Raw genomic sequence first — 20,846 nt, forward strand, 5'->3', positions numbered from 1 at the left:
CATCACTGTGAGCACAGAGGCCAATTTGTTTTCCAGGAACAGTGGCAGCTTCTTTTATATCTGCAGCATATCTCTAAAAATGAGAAGTGGAGCCCGAGCTCATGCATGGGCAATGATTTTACATAGCCTGAATAAAACAAGGTATAACATTTCTTCAGCAAAAAGTAACACAGTATTGCATATGGAGAATTAATTAGTGCAGTAGCTTGTGTTTGCTGTCAATAACATCAGTAAGGCTAGAAGATTCAATGATAAGCCCATTGCCACTGCTGAAAATCTTTTGCTCTGGTGCACTCTGCTGTCCGAGAACAACAGTGACAGTGACAGTGCACTGTAAACTACTGCATTACTATGAGGCAAAACATGCAACTGCAACAGGCCAGAGTGATGATAACAGCAACTTGTGACACATACTGTGCATGTAACATACAACAGGCATAGGGAACCAAAATCAAGGATTGCCTGTCCAATCTGTACCAGCAAATAGCTTTAGTTTCTTGGTAACAATTTCCTGTATTGCTAAAGCAAAGCAGAATCAGGCAGTAGTATCAGTTTTTATGTAACTTTTAATGGATATCACCCCACCTACTGCAAATATTATCAGGCACGCTGTAGATAAGAACTGCTCACAGCTTACCTGTTTTAGTGCCAACTGAGTTTGATCTTTCTTCCCTGACTTAGCAGGATGATTGGTTTTACTGTAGTGAAATCAGACTTCCAAAAACATTAGAGTTAGTTGAAATGGAACAATAGACAGAAGTGAAACAGCGCAGTTAACATGAAACCTTGCAGAGATTTTCCATTAGACAGCAATGCAATGCTTGTGCTGAGAGTTAAATGCTTAAATCATATCAAAGCGAAATTTTAGTCTGCTAACTTTACACATTCACAGTCTCCGAGTTGCTTTTCCAAAAGTGTTACGTGGGTTATCAAATATATGTGACAGCCCTTAAATCATACATTTCCACCTCCACATGTCAATAATAACCGGTTGATAAGAATAATACATGAATCACAGCTGGGAAAATTTGAAATGTGGAACACGTCTGGAGTGGCTTCAGATTATTTCAACAGTCATTAAACATCTCAGACATGAATCTAAAATCTAAAGAACAATCTAAAGAAAAGACTTTGCTTTGCTTCAACACAAGTATCGTGGGCTAGAATAATATTAAAAGATACACAAAATCACTTAATGCTGGGAAGTGAGAGTTTGTGTGATGGAGAAAGAAGAGTAAAAAGTGCACTGTTTTCCAACTAGAATTTTAATGGGGAAACTGCAATAAATTATTTTGATACTTTTGATTTTTTAACTTGAGCAAAACCCTGAATAATTCTGCTACAAGACTGCAGATGCACAGAGTAAATTGGTTTGGCTACACACCAGCTGTAGTGCACAATAATGGACAGAACTACCCTGTATAATGTTTGCATTAAAGGCGGTTTAGGCCCTTAAAGCTCATGCCAGCGTGTTGCCCAGACTGAGGAGAGGCAGTGAAAGTGTGATGACGTCTTACTGTCAGCTGTTAACCTCCATGTTTTCTCTCATTTAGCAGGTTACACCTTTACTGGCCAATACAAGCCTCCCGCTGCGCTGCTGCTGTGCCACAAGCTGTCCATTCCTCAGCAAAGTTAACTCAGTGGAGGCAGAGGGTGGATAACAGACATTTCACCTTGGTCCATCCTCGGTCTGTGTATGCCCTCTGTAGTGAATGAAACCAAAACTCAAGTGCCTGTGCTAGAACCACAGGTTGTTATCATTTTTCTACATTTTTCTGAATGTGGGTGTCTGAAAACAAAAGTTACCACTGGATAACACCAAACATGATGTGTATGATTAGACAAGGAATCAAAACCAGCACTAATTTGATTTGCGCCATTTATTAGTTGTACAATTATGAAAAATAATAATCATAAAAAAGACTGGAAGCCCAAGATTATTTACAATCTTTTTTTCTGAAGTGAGGTCCCTCTTCTGAGCCATTGTTTTCTCAGTCTCTCTCTTTTTTTTTTCAATCACAGGGTATTTATTCATGATATGTTTAACTTTATAAGACATAGTCCTTTTCTCTCTTTTGACAAATGTGTCAAAAAAAATTACATACGTACATACATACATATACATATATATAGATATCTATAAAAGCAAAATCATTCAAGTATCAAAATACAGACCGCTAGATTCATATACAATATCATTCTGATCATAGTCATTATCTTTATCACCAGATTAGTCCCGAAATACCTCTCCTGATCCTTGGCAATGTGCAAAAGCTGAATGGGACCAGGCTGATGGTTGAAGGTGCCGACACCAACTAGCTGAAGACAGTGTACCATAGAGTTACCGTACTGGCCTGACAACGTACCACATAAACAATAGTTTAGTCATAATGACCTGACTATGTACCCATACACACATCAGCTGACTACAGAGTACCGATAACAGTCAACAAACTGGGAGTTAGACAGGAGAAACATGCTGTCTCCTATAATCTAAATAATGACCAGCCTGCATGGCAGGTTTGGCAAATAAATTGGCCAAGATTAACTGAACAAAGGAGCTGGGGAAAAAAAGAGAACTTTAACACATTTGATCCAGTTACAGCATTTAGGACACATCACTGTCCTATAAAACAATTAAAAACATACGAAAAAAATCATCTTTCAAATAAAATAAAAGCCATCCCCCTGTTATATTAAAAAAAACAGTAGTAGTGTCAGTTCCTCCGCCTTCAGTCCTTTGAATCTGATTAGAGAATCCCTCCCATGCAAGATTATATTGATTATCACAGTTTTAATGTTGTGGGTGAGAAGACGATGGTGATGAAGAGGTGTTTGGACGCTGGACAATTAAGCCGGCAGGGACAGTACCCGCAGCATGAGCTCTCTGTCTCACACTGTGTTCTTTGTTTCCTGCCCAATCGTACCCTTGTGAGTGTCTCATACCAGGAAAACAAACCCAAAGTCCCATTATCTCTGTGACTTTCCCATTAACTACTGACTCTGCTTTGAGAACTGCAGGTCAATTTCCTGAAAGAGTAAACATTAGTTAGCATAGCCCTCAATGAGGAAATAGGGATGGGAAAGGCCTGTCTGACTAATAGCTGTTGAGAGGCAACAATTAATTTCTCGTGGAATGGATACACAGTAGCATAACACACGCACACACTGGACTCGTTTGTAAATCTACCAAAAGCACAACATCTGCATGGAGCATCCGTGATGATGTTTTTCTGATGGAGACGACGCTGAATGGAAGGTGTGTGTGGACTGATGAAGAAGTCGATGCCAGAAGTGATGCAGGAGAGGTAGAGGCCCCAAGTCTGTCTGTCTGTCTCCAGGCCCGTGCCCTCCTGGTCTATACTGCGGTGTGCTGCGAGCACAACCTAAGTGGTGATGTAATCTGCCGCATGGAAAGTGGGCTGCTCTTCCAACAAAACATTTGATCCTACCCACCATGCAACACGGGGTCATCCCTGTCCATTCATACTGGCTGGGAGTGGCCACAGTGTTCAGCTATAGGGAAGGAACAGACACATGCACACAAAGCAGTGAGGTTAAAATAAAGTGAAAGCACACGGAACAAAATGCCATAAACAGAAAGTGATGGATTATTCCTTGTAATGATTAACCCTCTTTCGCTGACAGCAGTACAATATTAACTTGGTGTGGGTGGCAAAACAAAGGCGTTTCTAAGAGGATGAACACACACGGCTATTGTTGTGAAGAGGAAAAAAAGACCACAGACAAGACAGAGTGGATGTGACTTGTTCTTACACACTTGAGGATTTACAAAAGTGCTTAGCTATTGTATACTCCAGAAGATGCATCAGATTTAGTCCTCCTTCTCTGATTGATAACCAGAAGAGGGCATGCCAATCTCTTTTCTGGAGCTGTTGAAAACCTCTAACATGCGGTCCACTGTTCTCCATGTGAGCCTCTGTGTCACTCTCTATCCCTCTGTTCCCCTATTAGCAAGCCCCAAATACTGCCAACCTCTCTGCCTCCACCTGGGTCTCTATCACAGTGCTAGGATCTCAGCCTCCTTTGGCTGCACAATTTCAGAGAGCTGAAGGTGAAAGCTCTCCCCTCTGTTTATCCTTTAACTCTATTACACTGAGCCCAGGAGCCTTAGTCCTGGGTTTTTACAATCACTCCGGTGCAGGTTTGGCTTCCCACAGTTTGCTGAAGTCCAACTGATGCATAGAATTATGGGATCAGTTTCACAGTTTCCTCAGGAAACATGTCCATCCAGATCTAGGATAGTATTGTGGGGCCATTCTTGGTTGTGGTAAATCAGATTTCTCAACACTGTCGGGAGGCAGGAGTAAAAAGCTTCAGAGTGGCCGTCGCCTAATGGAGCAGGAAAAGCACCAAGGAAAGAAGAGCTTATCACCAGCTGGGAGCAATAACAGCAAAGTAGTCGAGCACGCTGAAAGAACAATTGGGAGTATGGAGGGCTAACAGGGTAACCAGGAAGGAGAGTTACAGTGAAGGGAAGTGGATAGTCAGCAGTGTGAATAATACCAGATGTTTGTTATATAGTGAAAAGGTTACACTAAAATCTAAATTAAAATAACAAGCATAAAGCCAGTGGTGCTTCAGCGTAAGGAAGTAGTAGTGTTAACTGTCACATATTGCGTTGTTGTCAGGAGAAGACACAGGTGATGGCGGAAACTGGCAGGCTCGGGAGGAGAGGTGGTTACTCTGTCAGTCGATCCACCAAACAGGAGAGGACGGTGTTAAGATGGAGGATGAAGGAGAGCAGGTGGAGGGGGGCAGGGATCCAGCCCAGAGAGAGGCAGAGTCACAGTGAAAGGCACACAGGAGGAGGAGGAGGAAGAGGAGAGGCGCAGCACAGGGAGGTCAGATCAGGCCCAGGTTCAGAGGCCAGGAGGAGGAGGAAGAGGAGGAGGAGATGTCCACTCAAAATATGGTGGTCTCATACTTAGTGCTAATAGTGCGCTTGGAGTCCTTGGGATCCACGAGCCATGTGGCGCTGCCCTGTGACTGAGAGTCGCCCTCCTGCTCCACAGGGTCTCCCTGCAAAGGACGGAAAGAAGGGCATCAAATTCTGTATGCAAGAAAGGTGCGGGCTTAAGGTGATTAACTGGCTCATTTGAAATGCAGGCTTGGTCAGTAATACTCAAACTGAATCACAGAGGAAAAGGAGCTACAGCGTCGACTCAAGTGACTATATTTACATGCAGGGAGCAACTCGACTACAGGCCATACTTTGATTCACATCTTATTTGGGTTACACTGTTTACATGCACCTTTTGATTAATTAAAGTTTGTGATTGTGTATCCCTGTTTCCTTTAATTAACCAGTAAACCACAGTCCTACCTATCTGTGTTGCCTCTCATGGACAAAACTATCTATGAACAACAATGTATAAGAAGAGTGCAGCCAAGAGCTACCACCCTTTACTGAGCAGTGGGTTACATCCAATTTGAGGGAAAAAGTAATTAATGATGCAGTTAGTGGGTGCTGTTTGACACAGTGTTTGCTGACTTCAAAATGCACCCATTATGCTGGGCAAGTTTGAGTATGTATAGTCAGTGACAACATAAAGCAAAAGGAGCAAGATATTTACAATGCATAGCAACTTGTAAGCCAGATATCCATCAGATTTCTAAAGTGGGAGCATGATCAAGGTTATTTTAGCTGCATGAACCAGGATGTTTAAAATTACTGAGGCTGCTGAAGTACGTGGGTTAACAAAAGAATTCACTGAGCCATGTAAATCTAATCAATGTGATTACAAACTCTTGCCACTAGAGGGCTCCAGAGTCTAAAATAACTTAAAGGTTTCAAAGCTCAGCACTTCACATGAGACGTGTTAACCTGCATCTTTTAAACCACAGCTGTAAATTCAGGATATTCACTTACATACAGCAAAACATGAAACACACCGAGAAATGGATGGGTTAAAGACAGTAATGTGGGGTTCAGGGGGTTTCAGGGCAGTGGGAGGGCAAGAAAAGAGGGGGAGCAGACAACAGGTGGGAGGAAAGGAGGAGTAAAGGATGAGTGGATGATGAGAGGGCAGCACCTGGGCGGCAGGGCTGGCAGAGTGCAGCGGTAGGAAGGAAGGACGGTGGGTTGTGCAGGTGTAACAGTAACAGCAACGACTGTCGAGAGGAGGAGAGTCCTGGGAGAGATCAACATCGCCAGGAAGAGAGGAAAGCACAGAGAGAAAGAGAGAAGGGAGGGGACAAAAGCGTAAGAAAGACAAACAGGGGCAATGAGGGGCAAAAGGGAGAGAAACTGACATGTAGATTTGAAGCAGTGTGAGACAGGAGGACCAGCCTATCCAAACAGAGGTGAGGGAAGCAGAGGCAGACAGTGAAGGAGTGAAAGGAGACATGGCGTCACATTTTAACATGCTTGTGTGCAGCTCATTAACTTCCAGCAGGAGACGTTTGACTGGTCCCAGAGGTGCAATTAGCTCATTAATATTCAGAACAGGTTCACCACTTTATCATTTAATGCAATCTTCTAGACAAAGATCAGCACAGTGTAATCACAATGACGTGGCAGGCTGCAGACTGATATAAATGTTTGATCGCTTGCCTGTTGTCTGTCTCAAATCAAACACAAATATATTTTAGGATTTCAATGCAAAAAGCTAGACATCCATTTTAGAAAAAACTGTTTTCCAGTCAGCATTTCAAAAATACACCTTATTCTTTTCCAAAACATTATCATTTTTAGTGATCGCAGGTATTAGGATGACTCATAGCTCTAACAATAATGTATAATTTGCTTCACTTTTATAAGAGCAGTCATTTGTAATGGTAGGTGTCATTTTTTACCACTTGGTGGATCTATAATTCTGCAAAGCAACTTGTCACTTGTCACTTCTGAGAGACAATTGTTTGTGTTACAGGTGAACCGATGCTGAATCAATTGAAATACACAGAACAAATTGCTCTCACTTGGGCCTGAATCGATATACAAGGCTCTGAATAGAATCATTCAAGATTCTTTGCAAATAAATAAATAAGTTAAAAAAAAAAATACTAAAACAAAACAACAGCAACAACAGTAATAATACTAATAATGACAATAATAATGTGGTGACCTAAGAGAATACCATTAATTGCAACCTTTTGTTATATAATGTTAATTAATTCTGTTGACGGATGTTTTTCACATTTCAGAAGAAAAAGGATAGACTTTCATTATTTCACTTTTTTATTTCATGGATATAAAATTTTAGCTGCAAATTCTACATTAATCATCGACTCAAATTTGAATGGAACTGAATTGTTCCATTAAAGGAAAACTGCTCTGAAATTTCTTTAAAAATCGACAGCTTGTGAATCGAGCTTTTTCACAGCAGCCATTTTGGCACGAAACAGCAGAGAAAACAGCGATGAGTGATGTTAGTGATGACATTAATTAAGGTTCTCGCTTAAAAAGTTCACTTAAATGGAATAGAGCCTTAAATAATACCTGTAACACCTGTGTGTACCTGCTATTTCATGCCAAAATGGATGCCATGAAAAAACAGAAGGTCTATTGTGAATCAAACTGTATTTCTGTGAAGCCAAAAAGAGTTTGCTTGGCCTGAGTCCTGTATGTAGTGTCTATGCTACTGCTGATCTCCAGCTCACCGCTGACTTCCGTACGCTGCCCCGTGGTTTGGGTACGGGTCGGCTAGCCTTGGTCTCAATGACTTCTGAACCGGGTCCCACTGGGAGGTTCTGGTGCTGTTTGGTCCTCTGGGCCTGGAGAGCCAGCTGATAGGCCACTTCAAAGGCCTGCCCCAGTGTCAATATAATCTCATAGGTCAGGTTCTGTCAGGAAGGAAGACACGATCCTCAGTATCCTGGTCTTTCATTCTCAGCACACATGTCTAGTCACCAGCTGAAATGACTTCATGAACCGAAGGCAGACAGTGCTCAGTTTCATATTTAGCAGCAATGCCTATACAATATACAGTAGCCAGGATGTTAGAGATCATGCCTACATAATATCTGTGCTTACATTCCTGACAAACGCACCGGGATAAAGAGAGAGAATTAAAAATTGTGCCAGTTAGCAAAGAGACAGCAAAAAGTAGCAGATCAAAGTTTTCTTTGCCTGTCCAACCTTTTATAACAAATTCTCACTGGGAGAAATGCCAGTAGTTTGTCTAGACAGTATCACGCAGCAGCAAGCTGTTCCCTGTGTACTGGACTGCATAAATCTGCTCTGGATTCCCATCAAGGCTGCTGCTGCATCCCAATATTACACCATGGCAGCCTCCAAATGTGAACAAGCACCACAGACAAATAGAAGCTTTGAGGGTCCTTGATTTGTTTGGGGAAGATAAGGTGGTGAAAGCAGCTATTGTTTTTAATGCATTCCCCAAACAGCCCAGCCATACAGATAAGTCTCCCCCTCTCCTCTCTGTCCTACACTACACATGTGGGGAGGTTGAAAAAACAATCACAGAGTTGAAACCTTACATCATTTTGACAGAAACACAACACAGAGCCCTGAAATCATCTGTAACCCCAAAATAAAATAGCAGATAAACATCGAAGCATAGCCCTCTGTTTAGTTAAAGTCCTGATGTGTCACACCAGCTGGACTAAATGGGATCGGCCCTGCACTCCTCCATTGTGTTGAAGAATGAGACTTGGGTATCTGGTGGAGGCTGATAGCAGCAGGATGGTCAATACAGTTTAAAATAACTGATCACATCTCAGAGCTATTATCCTCCCTCCCGTCTGATGGCTATCAGGTTGCAGCAGCGCTGCTGTGGGGCAGCACCTCGTCTTGACATCACAGCTCTAATCACAGGAAGAGCAGTGTATGCCACTGTAACTCAAGTCTCGTTTACCCTTTCCAGACAGTGGTCTGGACTGACCCCTGCTGCGTTATGAGGCCGATTAGCAGGATAATAATCATATCTCAGGTGGGACAGTGCAAGGAATGCAGGGCTAGTTATAATGGCTGCAGAGTAGTACTGTCTATGAAGAGGTAATCAGCTCCCACTGAAGCGTGAAACCTCAAAAAGATAGGGACGTCTAGAGATAACTGGGATGATGGTGCAGCCTGTCTCGTCTCCTCAGAGTGTTACAGCTACTAGTTTGAGAGATGAGGACAAGGGGGAGAGGATTTAAAGTAGGGCTAAGCAATCAGCTGAAATATTATCACAATTGCAATATGGCCAAGAGCAATGTTGAAACTGCAGGAAATGCATTTTACCTTTGATAAAGGTAAACCGTGTGACAAAATCCCATTACAAATTAAGTGTTGTGGTGTCCAGGCCTCATTTGACTCCAGCAAAAATCACATAATCATCATTTTTTCAATGAAACTGAAAATTATGATGTAAACATTACTTCCCACTAAAATGCCACTGCCTCTAATGGCAAAAATCAGTCAAAATAACTGCCACTACCACTATACTGTCAGCATTTCAGCTGACAATATAGTGGTGGTCAGTGGTTAGCACAGATCCAAACTGGCTCATCTGAAAATGTGGATTTGACTTTATTGTAAGTAAATCAGTGAGACAGATTCAGCGGGACGCAGGACTGGGACGATGGAGACGGTGCATAAGAAAGGCACAATACAACAGACACGCTTACCACGTCTACTGTGCTGAACACGTGGCAGTAGTGGTGGCTAGTCTGCAGATCCTTGGTGATGTATGCAAATGTACACAAATCCTCTGGGTCCTGGGCTGCACACGAGATGTTACGGATCTCATGTTCTGCAATGATGTTCTGCACAACGAAAAAGCACGAATGACAAGGGAATAATTAACGGGACAGTGGATATTTAGACTGTAAATAACACAACATTCATTTTTAAGTGGGGAGGCAGCCCACTCTCTGAGTACTTCTTAAGTTTCTATTTTATGGTATTGTCAGGACACAAAGTTCTGTCACATAAAACTAAAAAGCTGTAAAAAATGAGTTATGAAAGTGAAGAGAGTGAAGAGAGAAATGTGAGTGAGACATTAACTGGGTTTTACACCCGCACCAGCATTAGGAGGCAACAGAAGGTTGAGAAACCAACACACCACTTCAAAGTCATTTTTTAATAATGTCAAATAAATGTCAGCATGAGCAGACAAATGGACAAGTTTGACGTAAATTCAGGCATGACATTTGAAATCATGGCAGTGAGACTGGGAAATGGTGTGAGTGATGTGATTTTATACTAGTTTCACACACACACACACACACACACACACACACACACAACAGATGTATTTACACTCTGTGTTCAACATGATGGACAACATCACTGCTTGGATACAGAGCGACACGGGTCAAACAATTTCACACCAAGCAGAACAGAGTTTGGGCAGCTAACCTTATTGGCCGCATCAATGAACTTCACACCCTTGTAGGTGATGGAGAGGACGATGGTCGGGACTTTTCTCATCTGCTCTGTCGACCTCTTGAGGACAAAAGCACAACAAAAACAGAAAGGACTTTAGTCTTGCTACCTTTAGGTGCGTTTTGCATGTTTATCTACAGCAACTTGGCAGGTGGGACTGTAATCTACCCTCATTTTGGCACAGGCATCTTGGGTGGACTCAGTGCCCCGTAGATCCTTGATAAGCATCGAGCCAAGGTACTGCAACAGGGAAAACAGAGAAAAACATTTGATTTGCAGAAACAGGACTGAATCAAATTCAGCGGAACAAGCGTCAAAGGGGTGTGTGTGTAATCTTACGTTGGCCTCATAGCCGCAAGATTCAAAGATGAGTTTCTCAGGTTGGTGATGCCAGTTCTGGACGGGGGCGTACGGTGCTGCCAGGCTGGGCGGCCGCAGGGTCAGACGAGGCTCTCTATGTCGTTCTTCATACCGTTCCTGTTGAAAAAAGGGATAAAAAAAAAGCCTGTAAGCGCACATGTATTTCTCATTGGTGCTTGGTAAACACAAAGTGATTTTGAATGTAGGCCACATACGGCATTACTGAGTCACAAAATATTTTTTGTACAAGACAATTAACAGCTCATCTTGTTGAGATCTTCAACATTTTTTGTGGGGCAGTAATGGTTTTTAAAGGCCATGTATAACAAGGTTTTGCTTAAATGATGGATACAGATTAACCACAAACATGAGATCTGTGTCGTTCACTGTGGACTCTTTGGGTAATGTCATAGTCGGTATCCGGCACCTTCTTCTTCCCCGGCTCTCCCAGCGGCAGCAGAGGGTCCATGGAGCGTCCCGTGTAGGACTCCATATGACTGAGGGGGGAGGAAGTCTGGGATCCAGGCAGGTCTTGGCACTGCAGAGACAGAGTCGGGAGCACATTAGAGCTGTCACGATGACTGATGAACACAATGGCGACCGCTGGCATCTGTCTCTCTATTTTGCAAGTTTTCGTAAAAACAGCTCTGGCTGTGAGCGCGCTAAATAAATAAATCATTTGTGGAAACCAACAGGGCCAAGCCTTAAAGGAGGAAACAGCAGGGAGCTCAGGCGGAGGAAAATGCAGATGAGCTGGATTGTTATTTCATGGAATGTTACTGAGCTGTATCTAAGGCACTGTAGATTTGGCTAAAATTACACATTTACATTTCTGTAACTCTAACCCTGTTAGTAAAAAAAAACAAAAAAAACACTTCATTTATGTCTTTACCAGATTGGTAGCTATGGTAACTGTTCTGAAAAGAAGTGTAGCTATGCTTAGGTTGCCTCTTCATGAAGCAAAATTGCTGGTGGATATCACATCTGTGACATCTGCACTCTCTTTTGTAGACTGGAGGGTAAACCAATATTTTACTATCAAGTGAATGATCTTCTAAAATGTCTAGAGGCTTTTTAGAAAACAGCATGGGTGTATGTGGGTCCTCACCCTGATCTGGGACAAGCGAGGAGGCTTGACAGGAGGTTCCTCATAGGGCCTCTCTGCTAAAGAGGCAATGATGCGTTTCCTGTGTCCAAGCAGGGTGATCTTTAGCACCTGGAAGAGAGAGAGGAAACCTGGTGGTCAAGCAGTCAAGTACTTCAACAGTTTTACCTTTGAGTAATCACTAAAATCCTTGTATGACACTTTTAACGCACATTGACAATCTCCAGTTCCCACAGGTTCTTGACACAGTCCAGAGTGCGGTAGCCGCTGGCCAGGAAGTTGTGCAGGTACTCCTGCAGGCCCAGGATGTCCAGCCAGGAGGACAGGGAGTTGCTTCCATCACAGCCTAGGGCTTTCACCTGATGATGGTTACAGGACAGAGGTTGGTGCTATGAGCTGAGTATGAACCCATTTTCCAGCCCATCCAATACTCCATTCAAACTGACTGCAGGTTAAAATATACACTACTGCCTCATCACTAAAGCAAGACTAACAGTAGAGAAAATACAAAACACTGAAACAAGTCTTGTTAATGGTGAGATTGCTAGTGAAGTAGGAATCGAAGGTTCGTCACCTTTGGTAAGGAACGTGCTGCATGCAGGATCTTCCTTCTGTGGCTTGGGTCTGTGATCCCGATCTCTCTCAGGTCCTGGTCCTCCATCACATTGCTACCCTGTAGCACAAAATACACAAAAAAAGAGTGTCCTTGTAATAGGATATCTGCTGAAGTATTGGTAGATGTGATAGCAATAAACTTGCAAGGGCACACAAAACATGCAATACATTTAAACAAAAGCAGATATTCTACAGACTGTCCCACTCTGCAAATCCATGTAATGTAAAAAGGAAAATACAACATGATCTGGGCTGGGGGCTGGTGGAAGTACATGATGACGTCATGGGATAAGTGTTTATTTGGTGGTAAATCATCTATGGAAATGTTCAACGCAGAACTTTTGTGCTCTAAGGCAGTAAGGTTAAAACTAGTTTAGGGAAACCAAGAGAACCAAGAGAACCAAGAGAACAGCACACCCGGCAGGCTTACTATCGATCTGGGTTAATGCTGCCATTGCAGAAAAAGGTCAATTACTCCTGAGTGAGAAGTTCAACCTCCTCTCTGAGAGCTAACTTACTGACTACAGCAGAGGGGGTCACGTCAATAACCCCTTAAATGAGATTTAAGTGTGTGGGGGAAGGGACTGACAGGGAGGTGAGTGAACGATGGTCAAACCCCTCTTCAGCTACGCACAATATCACCTTCAAGACTGTGTGGCAATCACAGGCAACGGATAACTGACCGATAAATCAATGTCAGAACTGCAGAGTGGTGAGGGATAGAAGACGGAGAGGCAGAATGCTTTTGTATCAATACCTGACTGTAGCTGATGGCTGCAGGGGAAAAAAGGAAAAACATGCTGATGTGTAAAAGGCAAGCTTCCATTTCTCCACTGAGCATCATTCGTCAGCATCATTTAGCAAAAATTTATTTCAAGTCCACCTTGAGCGGCCCTGATATGCTCTCTCTTTACAGCTTTCGCTTAAAGCAAAAGGTGAGTGAGAAAATGTAGTCTGTTTGAGTATTATGATTTTCCATAGATGGTGCTGCCTCAGGCGCAAATTATGAGGACTCAGGACCCATGCGGCTGACTGTTCAGTATGAGCCTCAAGTTAATCTTATGGCCTCCACCTGGGCATACGCACAAAAAAAAAAAAAAATCGCACACATATCACAGAGAGCAGAGTCAGGGGACTGAGAAGAGCATCTGTCTGTAGGTCAAACCTGATGGCCTGTTTTCCATGCAGAAGCTGCAGTGGCAAGCTGGAAGTGGAAGGGATGGGGGGAATTGAAAGAGAAAAGTGCAGTGTAATCCACAGAGTGACGAGTCTGGAATCATTAAAAGTCAATGTTTGCTGAGTGGGCCGCTGCTCCACAGCTCTACTGTGACGTTACATCCATTGTGCGTACAAATGTAACGCCAGCATTTTCAGTTTGGTTATGCTTTACGCTGTATGTCGGTCATGACTGAACTGCCTGGGTGAGGGCTTAAATGGAAAGTGAGACATCATGACGCCGCATCTCTTTTGCCTCGCTAATACCTCACTCTAAGCAGACAACTTAAAGCCCATTATCTCTGAGAACCTCCGTGCTGATCACGACGTCTCCAGCTGAGGACTGAGACAGTTTGGGGAGCTGAGGGAACGGCACAGCAGTGCATGGATCATTACATTGTTATCCTGCTGAAGATTACCTGATAAATGGCTCTGTGGTGGAAATATAAACAGATTGAGTCTGCACCCTTTGCATCCCTTTCCTTGGATGTTATCTACACTTTATTTTCTTAAGTTGATCTGCATTGATGTGTTTGTTCAAACTGTCTCTGCATATTTGATCTGTCGTGAATTGTTTTTTTATGCCTTGCTACACTGAAGTTTCTTATTTTTTGAACTCATAACAATGACAGACACTCAAAGCACCAAACTTAGACGATAAGTGGGTCTTGTGGGTTTGATGACTTTGTTGGAGTTTCACATTACTAGAGGTTTCTGTGCAGAAAGGTGAACTGATTGGTAACACACACCGTGCTTCCACATTTTGCTCCCTGACATATCAAACTGAACCAAACCCCAAATATTTTTAGCTGTTACCAAGGAGATTAGAATAGTGCCCTTGTCAGGTGAAGGATGCTTGAAGGGGATTATCCAATCCTCAAAAGGTAGCCGAGTTCTCAACTATTGTGACAGAACTGTTACATTCACCTCTATCACCTCTTGGTAAATCATTCATCCCCGCACAAAAGCTTTGAAAACTGCGTGATTGGGATGACATGGTAGTGACAACTGTGTGGGGAAATGCCCTCTGATGAATGCGTCCCTGCTTTTTTCCCCCCAAGAAACCGGGGAAAAAAGCAACTGGGAATACATTAGGTGCAAGAAAACTGACATCAGTGCAAAATGCCTGGAAACAATACAGCCAGTGTAGTGTAAACTATTTTTTTGTGTATCTGTGCTTGTGTGGCCCATCCATCTCTGATATCTCTCATTCCCTGTCCTCTCATTAGGATGCTGCTCTCTCCTCAGCCGATCCGGAGAGCTGCCACAGGGGTCCCTCTGGTTTAAATGCACTGTGAATTCGGCCGGGCCATGGGCTTGGGGGCGCGGATCAGTCACTCTGACCGGCGAAAGGACGGCCTTGTAGCGTCATAGAAAGTCATAGTTTGTCCCCTCAAATGGCTATGTCATAAGACAACATAGACCTGTAATAAAAGGACTGAAGTATTTGTGATGGATCACTGCAGTACATGAAGTACAGTCTATTATGTGCTCAATCTTATCCCTGTGCTAATGTTTTTCAAATGGCAAAATGGACAACGAAAAATGCCAATACCATCACCATTACCACAACAGAAAAATCAATCAATCCATTCCCTTCCCTGGAGCTTGTTGTGCATGCAGCCATTACCATATTTTCAATACGAATCCACAGATATTGGAGGTTTTGGATCTTTACTGCACAACCATGTTTTTGGTTTAATGGCAGAGGTAAAGCTGAAGATGGAAAAGAGGGGAGAATGAAGAGACATGAGACTTGCTCTGCCAACACGACACAAGAGCAGCTGCAAAGGATCAAATAAATGCTGTATGTTCTGATGTTGATCTTGTCTTAAATTAAAAACCCAGCTTTGCCTTGGCAAGTCATCGCTGTTGCTATATGGTGGGTCACCTCCACTAACTTAAGACTTAAAGTAAACCCATTCTCCTCTAGCTGGCTTGATAAACACTAGCTTCAAACAAAGCAATGTCCCTGAAGAAGCGCTTTGGCGATACAGTTGCCTCGAATACAAACTAACTTGGAGCTCTCCTCGCTGACCCTGTCACAACTGATGATACAGCCACCAAGACTGTGTTCGAAAGCGGAGCAAAAAAGGAGCTGTTTGGTTTCTACAAGCATCACTTGTCAGCGTCAGCTACGACCCAAGAAGAGCGAGACTGTACCGAGCTTGTTTCATCAGGACATTTGCTCCACGAGTCGATAAAAAACATCTAATTGGTTTCAAAAGAGGCTCGTCTCGGCTTCTGTGCTTGAACACAATACAATCACTGCTGTTATTGATCCACTTCTAGAATGACCCTGCAGTGTAGGTAGAGATCACAGCAGGCTGAATGGTGGAATAAACAATCTTTAATTAGTGATCACACTACATACACAGTGGATACAGCAGGCGTTCTATGTAGACCACTGTTTCCCAGTGACTGAGTTAGCACCCATGGGTGAGTCATGGGAAGATTAAAAGAAGCCCCCAGATCTTTCTAGAGAAACTTGCAATTAAAGCTGTTTGCTGTGTTATAGTGGTTAGTAAGTTAACAACTTAAATATAGAGTAGGCATTGCAAGCTTATTTTGCATTGTAACACAAAACCACAGCTCTGGAGAGGCGGCAGTGTGTTCCATTTGAAGGATGCTATTATCCAGAGCAATTTACTGTATGGAAAGTGCATAGCTTTTAATGTGAGTGGCCCCAATGTACTGACTGCTTGACCATTTCCTCGGCATTAGAGGCCAGATTTGCTCAATTAATGTGGAATTCTGCCATTTGAGGATAAGAGAGAGATGACAGTTTCTGTCTGCAAGTCCATTTGATTTCTTGACCAGCAATCGTAAAAGCTCAGCTCTTGAGGAGCTGCCATGGAAGCATTAAATTCTTAATTAAATTTCACTCTGCAATGCTTCCCCAGACATAAGTGCGCTTGTATGTGCACATGAAATGGAGTTGGTGTGTTCAAACTTGTTCTTGTTTATACTGTTTTGAGTTTGATACACACACTGTGGATCAGCTTGGTAATGGGGGGATGATCCCAAGTGCAAAAGTGCACTTGGGATCATTAAACATATTTTTAAAAAAAAGTTTTGGAAAGAAAAGGTGACTTGGAGGGCAATTCTAATTTCCAAATGAGAGCAAACTGTGATCCTTAAAGGTCAACATTTATGGAGAGGAGGAAATGTTGCTTAAAGGTTATGGCTTTTGTCTAAATCCTCTAAAGATTTCAGCAAGCCAGGTGGTCTGTAAGCCTTGTAGAAAGATAGAAAATTGCCAGCTCTCTGCACTGAAAAGGGGCAGAGGGAGGGCTGATGAGGGGGAGCACTTAAAGACAGAAAGAAAAGAGGCAGATTATACCTTGAGACTGACTTCAGAGACTTCAGTGCAGACTTAAACATGGATGTTAATGTCACCGGGTGAAAAAGATAGAAGCAGACGCACGGAGACCTGCTCTATTCACATGTTATGTAAAGATAACTCTAGATTATTCAAGTAGGAAACAATATCTGCGGAAATTAGTCTGACAAAGCTGATTTCTACAGCTTGGAAATCAGACCATGGTGTAACATAAGACAAAGGCATGAAATTTGCACTCAATTACTGTAAAATTTCCAGCAGTGTAACGCCAACAACCCCACTATGCCTCACAAAGCCGATGCTAAGAAGGATGAATTACAAAATGAGACATACTCATGTTGGACTCTGATAGACAGGAGGTAGAGGAAATAATGGAAATACAACATGAAAAAGGACTGTAAGTTTGAATGATCTATACTACAGTGACAAAGGCCCAACAATCACCACTTAATATGACTTTTGAAAGCAACATGAGGCAGCTGAGTCAAACTAACAGGGAGAGACAGGCTGTTAACAGGATAGCTGCAAAGACTACGATCATCCAGATGATAACAAAACTCTGCATGACAAATTATAGTGTACTTCACAAAAGCTGGTATTAATAACATAGTTGCTAGCTGTATTCAGAGCCGATGCACAAAGATGCATTATTTGTAGTAAGGAACACAAACCCAGGATTCATGACCAGTGGAAAAAATAAAATAAAACATGGTTTTCTTTCACTTTTCTCACCCCTGAACAGGTTTAGCCAATAGATGTTTTCAGCCCAAAGTGTCTCCTGCCAACCGTAAAACAGTAGTGGATCTATTATGGTATCAGCAATGGGAATCATTAGGTCTGATGACTCTGGTTTTGCATGACAGACAGAGATTATATAAACATCACTGAACCTTTATCACAATGTCTGGAGTCACTGGGTACCTGGCGATATAATACTATAATGATATTTCGTACATGGTAATGATAGTATACAATACAGGCGATTCTGTGATATACTGTAAGATATTCAGCTGTGATACATCATAACTGTAACTGAAACAGACAAAATTACCCTGGAAAGAGCAAAATAATTTTCCAGGAAGCAGGAATCAGTCATATTTTTCAGTCTTTCAATATGCACAGTGACTGCAACATGAACATGAAAGACCAGCTCTGGTTAAAATAACTCAAGGCAGGAAAAAACATGCCTCATAGGAAATTAAGTTGAAAACTCAAATATCGATATTTGAAATAATATAAAGTGTAACAACACAGTGCCTATGTTCCTCATACATACACGTGAAGACAGATGAATGTTGTCAAGAGTAGTCTGCCATCTGCCATCATGTGCCATGTGTGTATGCAGATTTTCATTCCAGCCAAACACTACAGCAGCTTGTTTGACTCATTAGCTCATCCTTCAGTAATCGGCTGGTGTATTGGTTTGCTAAAATGAAAACCTGAATACACATGGCTCTCCAAGGCACTTGGTTGCAGAGCAGAAGAGGGAAGCTGTATGACAAGCCTGATGGAGAAGGGGGAGTTTTCATCTTGACACACAACATGGTCGTCTCATTTAGAACTTGCCCACTGGCTCAGCTAGCCAGCTGGGACCCCCATTTTCTCCTCCATCAATCCTCATTACTGAGAAAAACAACAGGGCCAAAGCACAGTGGCACTGCACACTGTGGGCTTTATAACCTTGTCAGCCCAGCAAACAGCATCCCATTGCTTATTAAGATGCTCTCCCATTCTGGCCAGGCAGCAGCTGCTTTCCAGGCAGCCTATTGACTGTAGGTGAGAGGCTGTGACAGCAGCTTGCTGAGCTGGAGGACTGGCTGGGAGGTGGAAGAGTCTCGCCTCAAGATACAAAAAGGCCTAGTGATGCCAAAGTTACTGTAGACAAATTGTTTGACAGCTTATCGGAGGTCAAGACTCAAGGTTAAAACTAGTATCATCTCTGCTTGAGGTTTCTGATAAAAAGAAAAGAAAAAAAAAAACCCTCCAAGAATTTGGTAGCTGGTCTAATTTTTGGCCTAATACAAGTAAAATGTAGACACATTGGCCAAGTCCACAGACAAAGCCTATACTAATGAAAATCAAGTTTTGGTTATATTTGGCCAGATAGATGCATAAATGTCAAACATCAAGAAATACATTGTCATAGAGCCAAGTCCTGAAATGATAATAATAAAGCTTAAAAAACTGAATTATCTGTTGAGTCCACCCAAAAGTAACTTTTCTTTTTAAGACATCATGCAACCTTTGTTCACTGCTGCAAGACAAGTCTAAATCATGTGATTGAATACAGTGGGAGCCGCCTCAAGGGGATTTTCAGTAAATGGGACTTCAGAGGAGGCTAATGGGATCATCTCTCAGCTAATGTGGGGCTGCATCAATATCTGATTAATACACAAAGGCAGCGGCAGGAGGTAAACAAGACAGGGACAAGCCGGGACAGACAGGAAAAGTCAGGGACAAAGAGAGAAGTTAATGAAATGAACTGTCAAAAGATGGTGAGGTGAGACACTGAACACAAGCAAACTTTATGAGAAGTTGCAAAAACAGTGACTAAGGTTGAAAGAGGGAGACTGTGTGTGCGAAAGGAAGTGAGCATGAGTAACTCACCATGTAGTGCAGGTCGTCAAAGCCGTTGAGCAGCAGCTTGCTCTCGTACTGCGGCAGCCCCACATGCTCCAGCCAGTCTCCAACGGGCTGGTCCAGCAGCCGGCCTGCAGCACCTGCTGACAGAGGGAAGCGCTTCAATAGGGAGAAACCTTTCAGCCGGTAGCAGCGGCACTCCGAGGACGAGACGTGACATTGCCACATCATTCTCGGCCAGCAGAGCCGAGCGCACCAGCAACAGGAGGGCAGGGGCGACAGTGTCCTCTATGGGCAGGGCGTCAGCTCCCGCAGGGCAGCGGGGGCCGAACCACGATCACCAGAAACGGGCTGAACCACCCCTGATCTCAGGGGGAAGGGGTGAAGGTAGATGTCGTGGAGGGTGCACGCTGGTTGATTACCAGCTAAAATCCACTAAGTACTTAACAATGTTTGTCGGCCCAGACAAAACATGTATGTTCAAGTCAGAAAACAAGACAAAATTGTTCATATCCAGCCAGAAACAAAAGCATTAAATCAAAACAGGGACCCACATGTCAGGAGGTAGCCTTTTATATCCAAACATAAGCTTGCAGAACTCAGTTCATCCCATTAAATTCCAATTTTTAATGAGGAGAAACTCAAAAGGGCCACAGAGGAGAGCAGCACTTTCAAAACAGTTACTGTGTTTTTCCTGGGGACATGATTTGTTTCGGCCCAGTGAAAAGTTCTTTGGAACTTGTGATAAGAAACAAGAGTCAGTTAATTACCAAAGAGGCTCATCCCTGATTCACAACTCTAACATACAGTCAGTATGCCATCCACAACACACAACCCGGACAGAACCTGGACACTTGAGATGGCAGTGTGCATAAAGAAAGCAGTAGACAGACAGGAGCAGCAGAGCAGCTAAAAGAAAACCACAGAGCAACTGTAATAAACTGCGACTGATCAGGGACTAAAGCTATGCTGAGGGCTGTACACAACCTGAGCCAACAAACTGCTCAAGCTGTCTGACTTGCACAATGAATTATTTGTCTCTACACTTGTAAACATAATCTATTATATTCATTCATTTCCAGAGCCAGTATAACTGAAATTTATGATTGGAGGCAGTCATTATAAGAGAAAAATTGGAGCAGTTTTATTTGACATGATTAATTTTCACTCTCCAAATTTGTATACTGGCTCTCAATCACAGTTAAAAGTTGACACATCACATAAGTTGCCTGCAGAAGACTATAATTTCAAACCAGTTCTATCCGCCCATGAGAGAG

The 20,846-nt window shown here is 42.8% G+C and overlaps 1 protein-coding gene across 8 annotated transcripts in view; it reads right to left on the reverse strand.

The window, feature by feature from the left end:
- Window positions 1-1,868: 1,868 nt before the first annotated feature.
- Window positions 1,869-20,846, reverse strand: part of anks1aa (ankyrin repeat and sterile alpha motif domain containing 1Aa) — a 68,025-nt gene continuing 49,047 nt past the window's right edge. For 6 of the 8 annotated variants that reach the window (XM_030055278.1, XM_030055283.1, XM_030055282.1 and 3 more), the window contains 11 exons: window positions 19,597-19,709; window positions 12,391-12,489; window positions 12,029-12,175; window positions 11,820-11,927; window positions 11,079-11,249; window positions 10,691-10,828; window positions 10,520-10,591; window positions 10,325-10,411; window positions 9,592-9,729; window positions 7,624-7,806; window positions 4,912-5,043 (listed from right to left, as the gene is read on the reverse strand). In XM_030055278.1, the coding sequence (XP_029911138.1) occupies window positions 4,927-5,043; window positions 7,624-7,806; window positions 9,592-9,729; window positions 10,325-10,411; window positions 10,520-10,591; window positions 10,691-10,828; window positions 11,079-11,249; window positions 11,820-11,927; window positions 12,029-12,175; window positions 12,391-12,489; window positions 19,597-19,709 (1,373 nt within the window). In that variant the 3' untranslated portion in view covers window positions 4,912-4,926. Of the gene's footprint in view, window positions 3,517-4,911; window positions 5,044-7,623; window positions 7,807-9,591; window positions 9,730-10,324; window positions 10,412-10,519; window positions 10,592-10,690; window positions 10,829-11,078; window positions 11,250-11,819; window positions 11,928-12,028; window positions 12,176-12,390; window positions 12,490-19,596; window positions 19,710-20,846 lie in introns of those variants that run through there. The other 2 variants (XM_030055279.1, XM_030055281.1) reach the window with 2 other exon arrangements.

Source organism: Myripristis murdjan, chromosome 7, assembly GCF_902150065.1.
Source record: "Myripristis murdjan chromosome 7, fMyrMur1.1, whole genome shotgun sequence".
Taxonomy (NCBI): domain Eukaryota; kingdom Metazoa; phylum Chordata; class Actinopteri; order Holocentriformes; family Holocentridae; genus Myripristis; species Myripristis murdjan.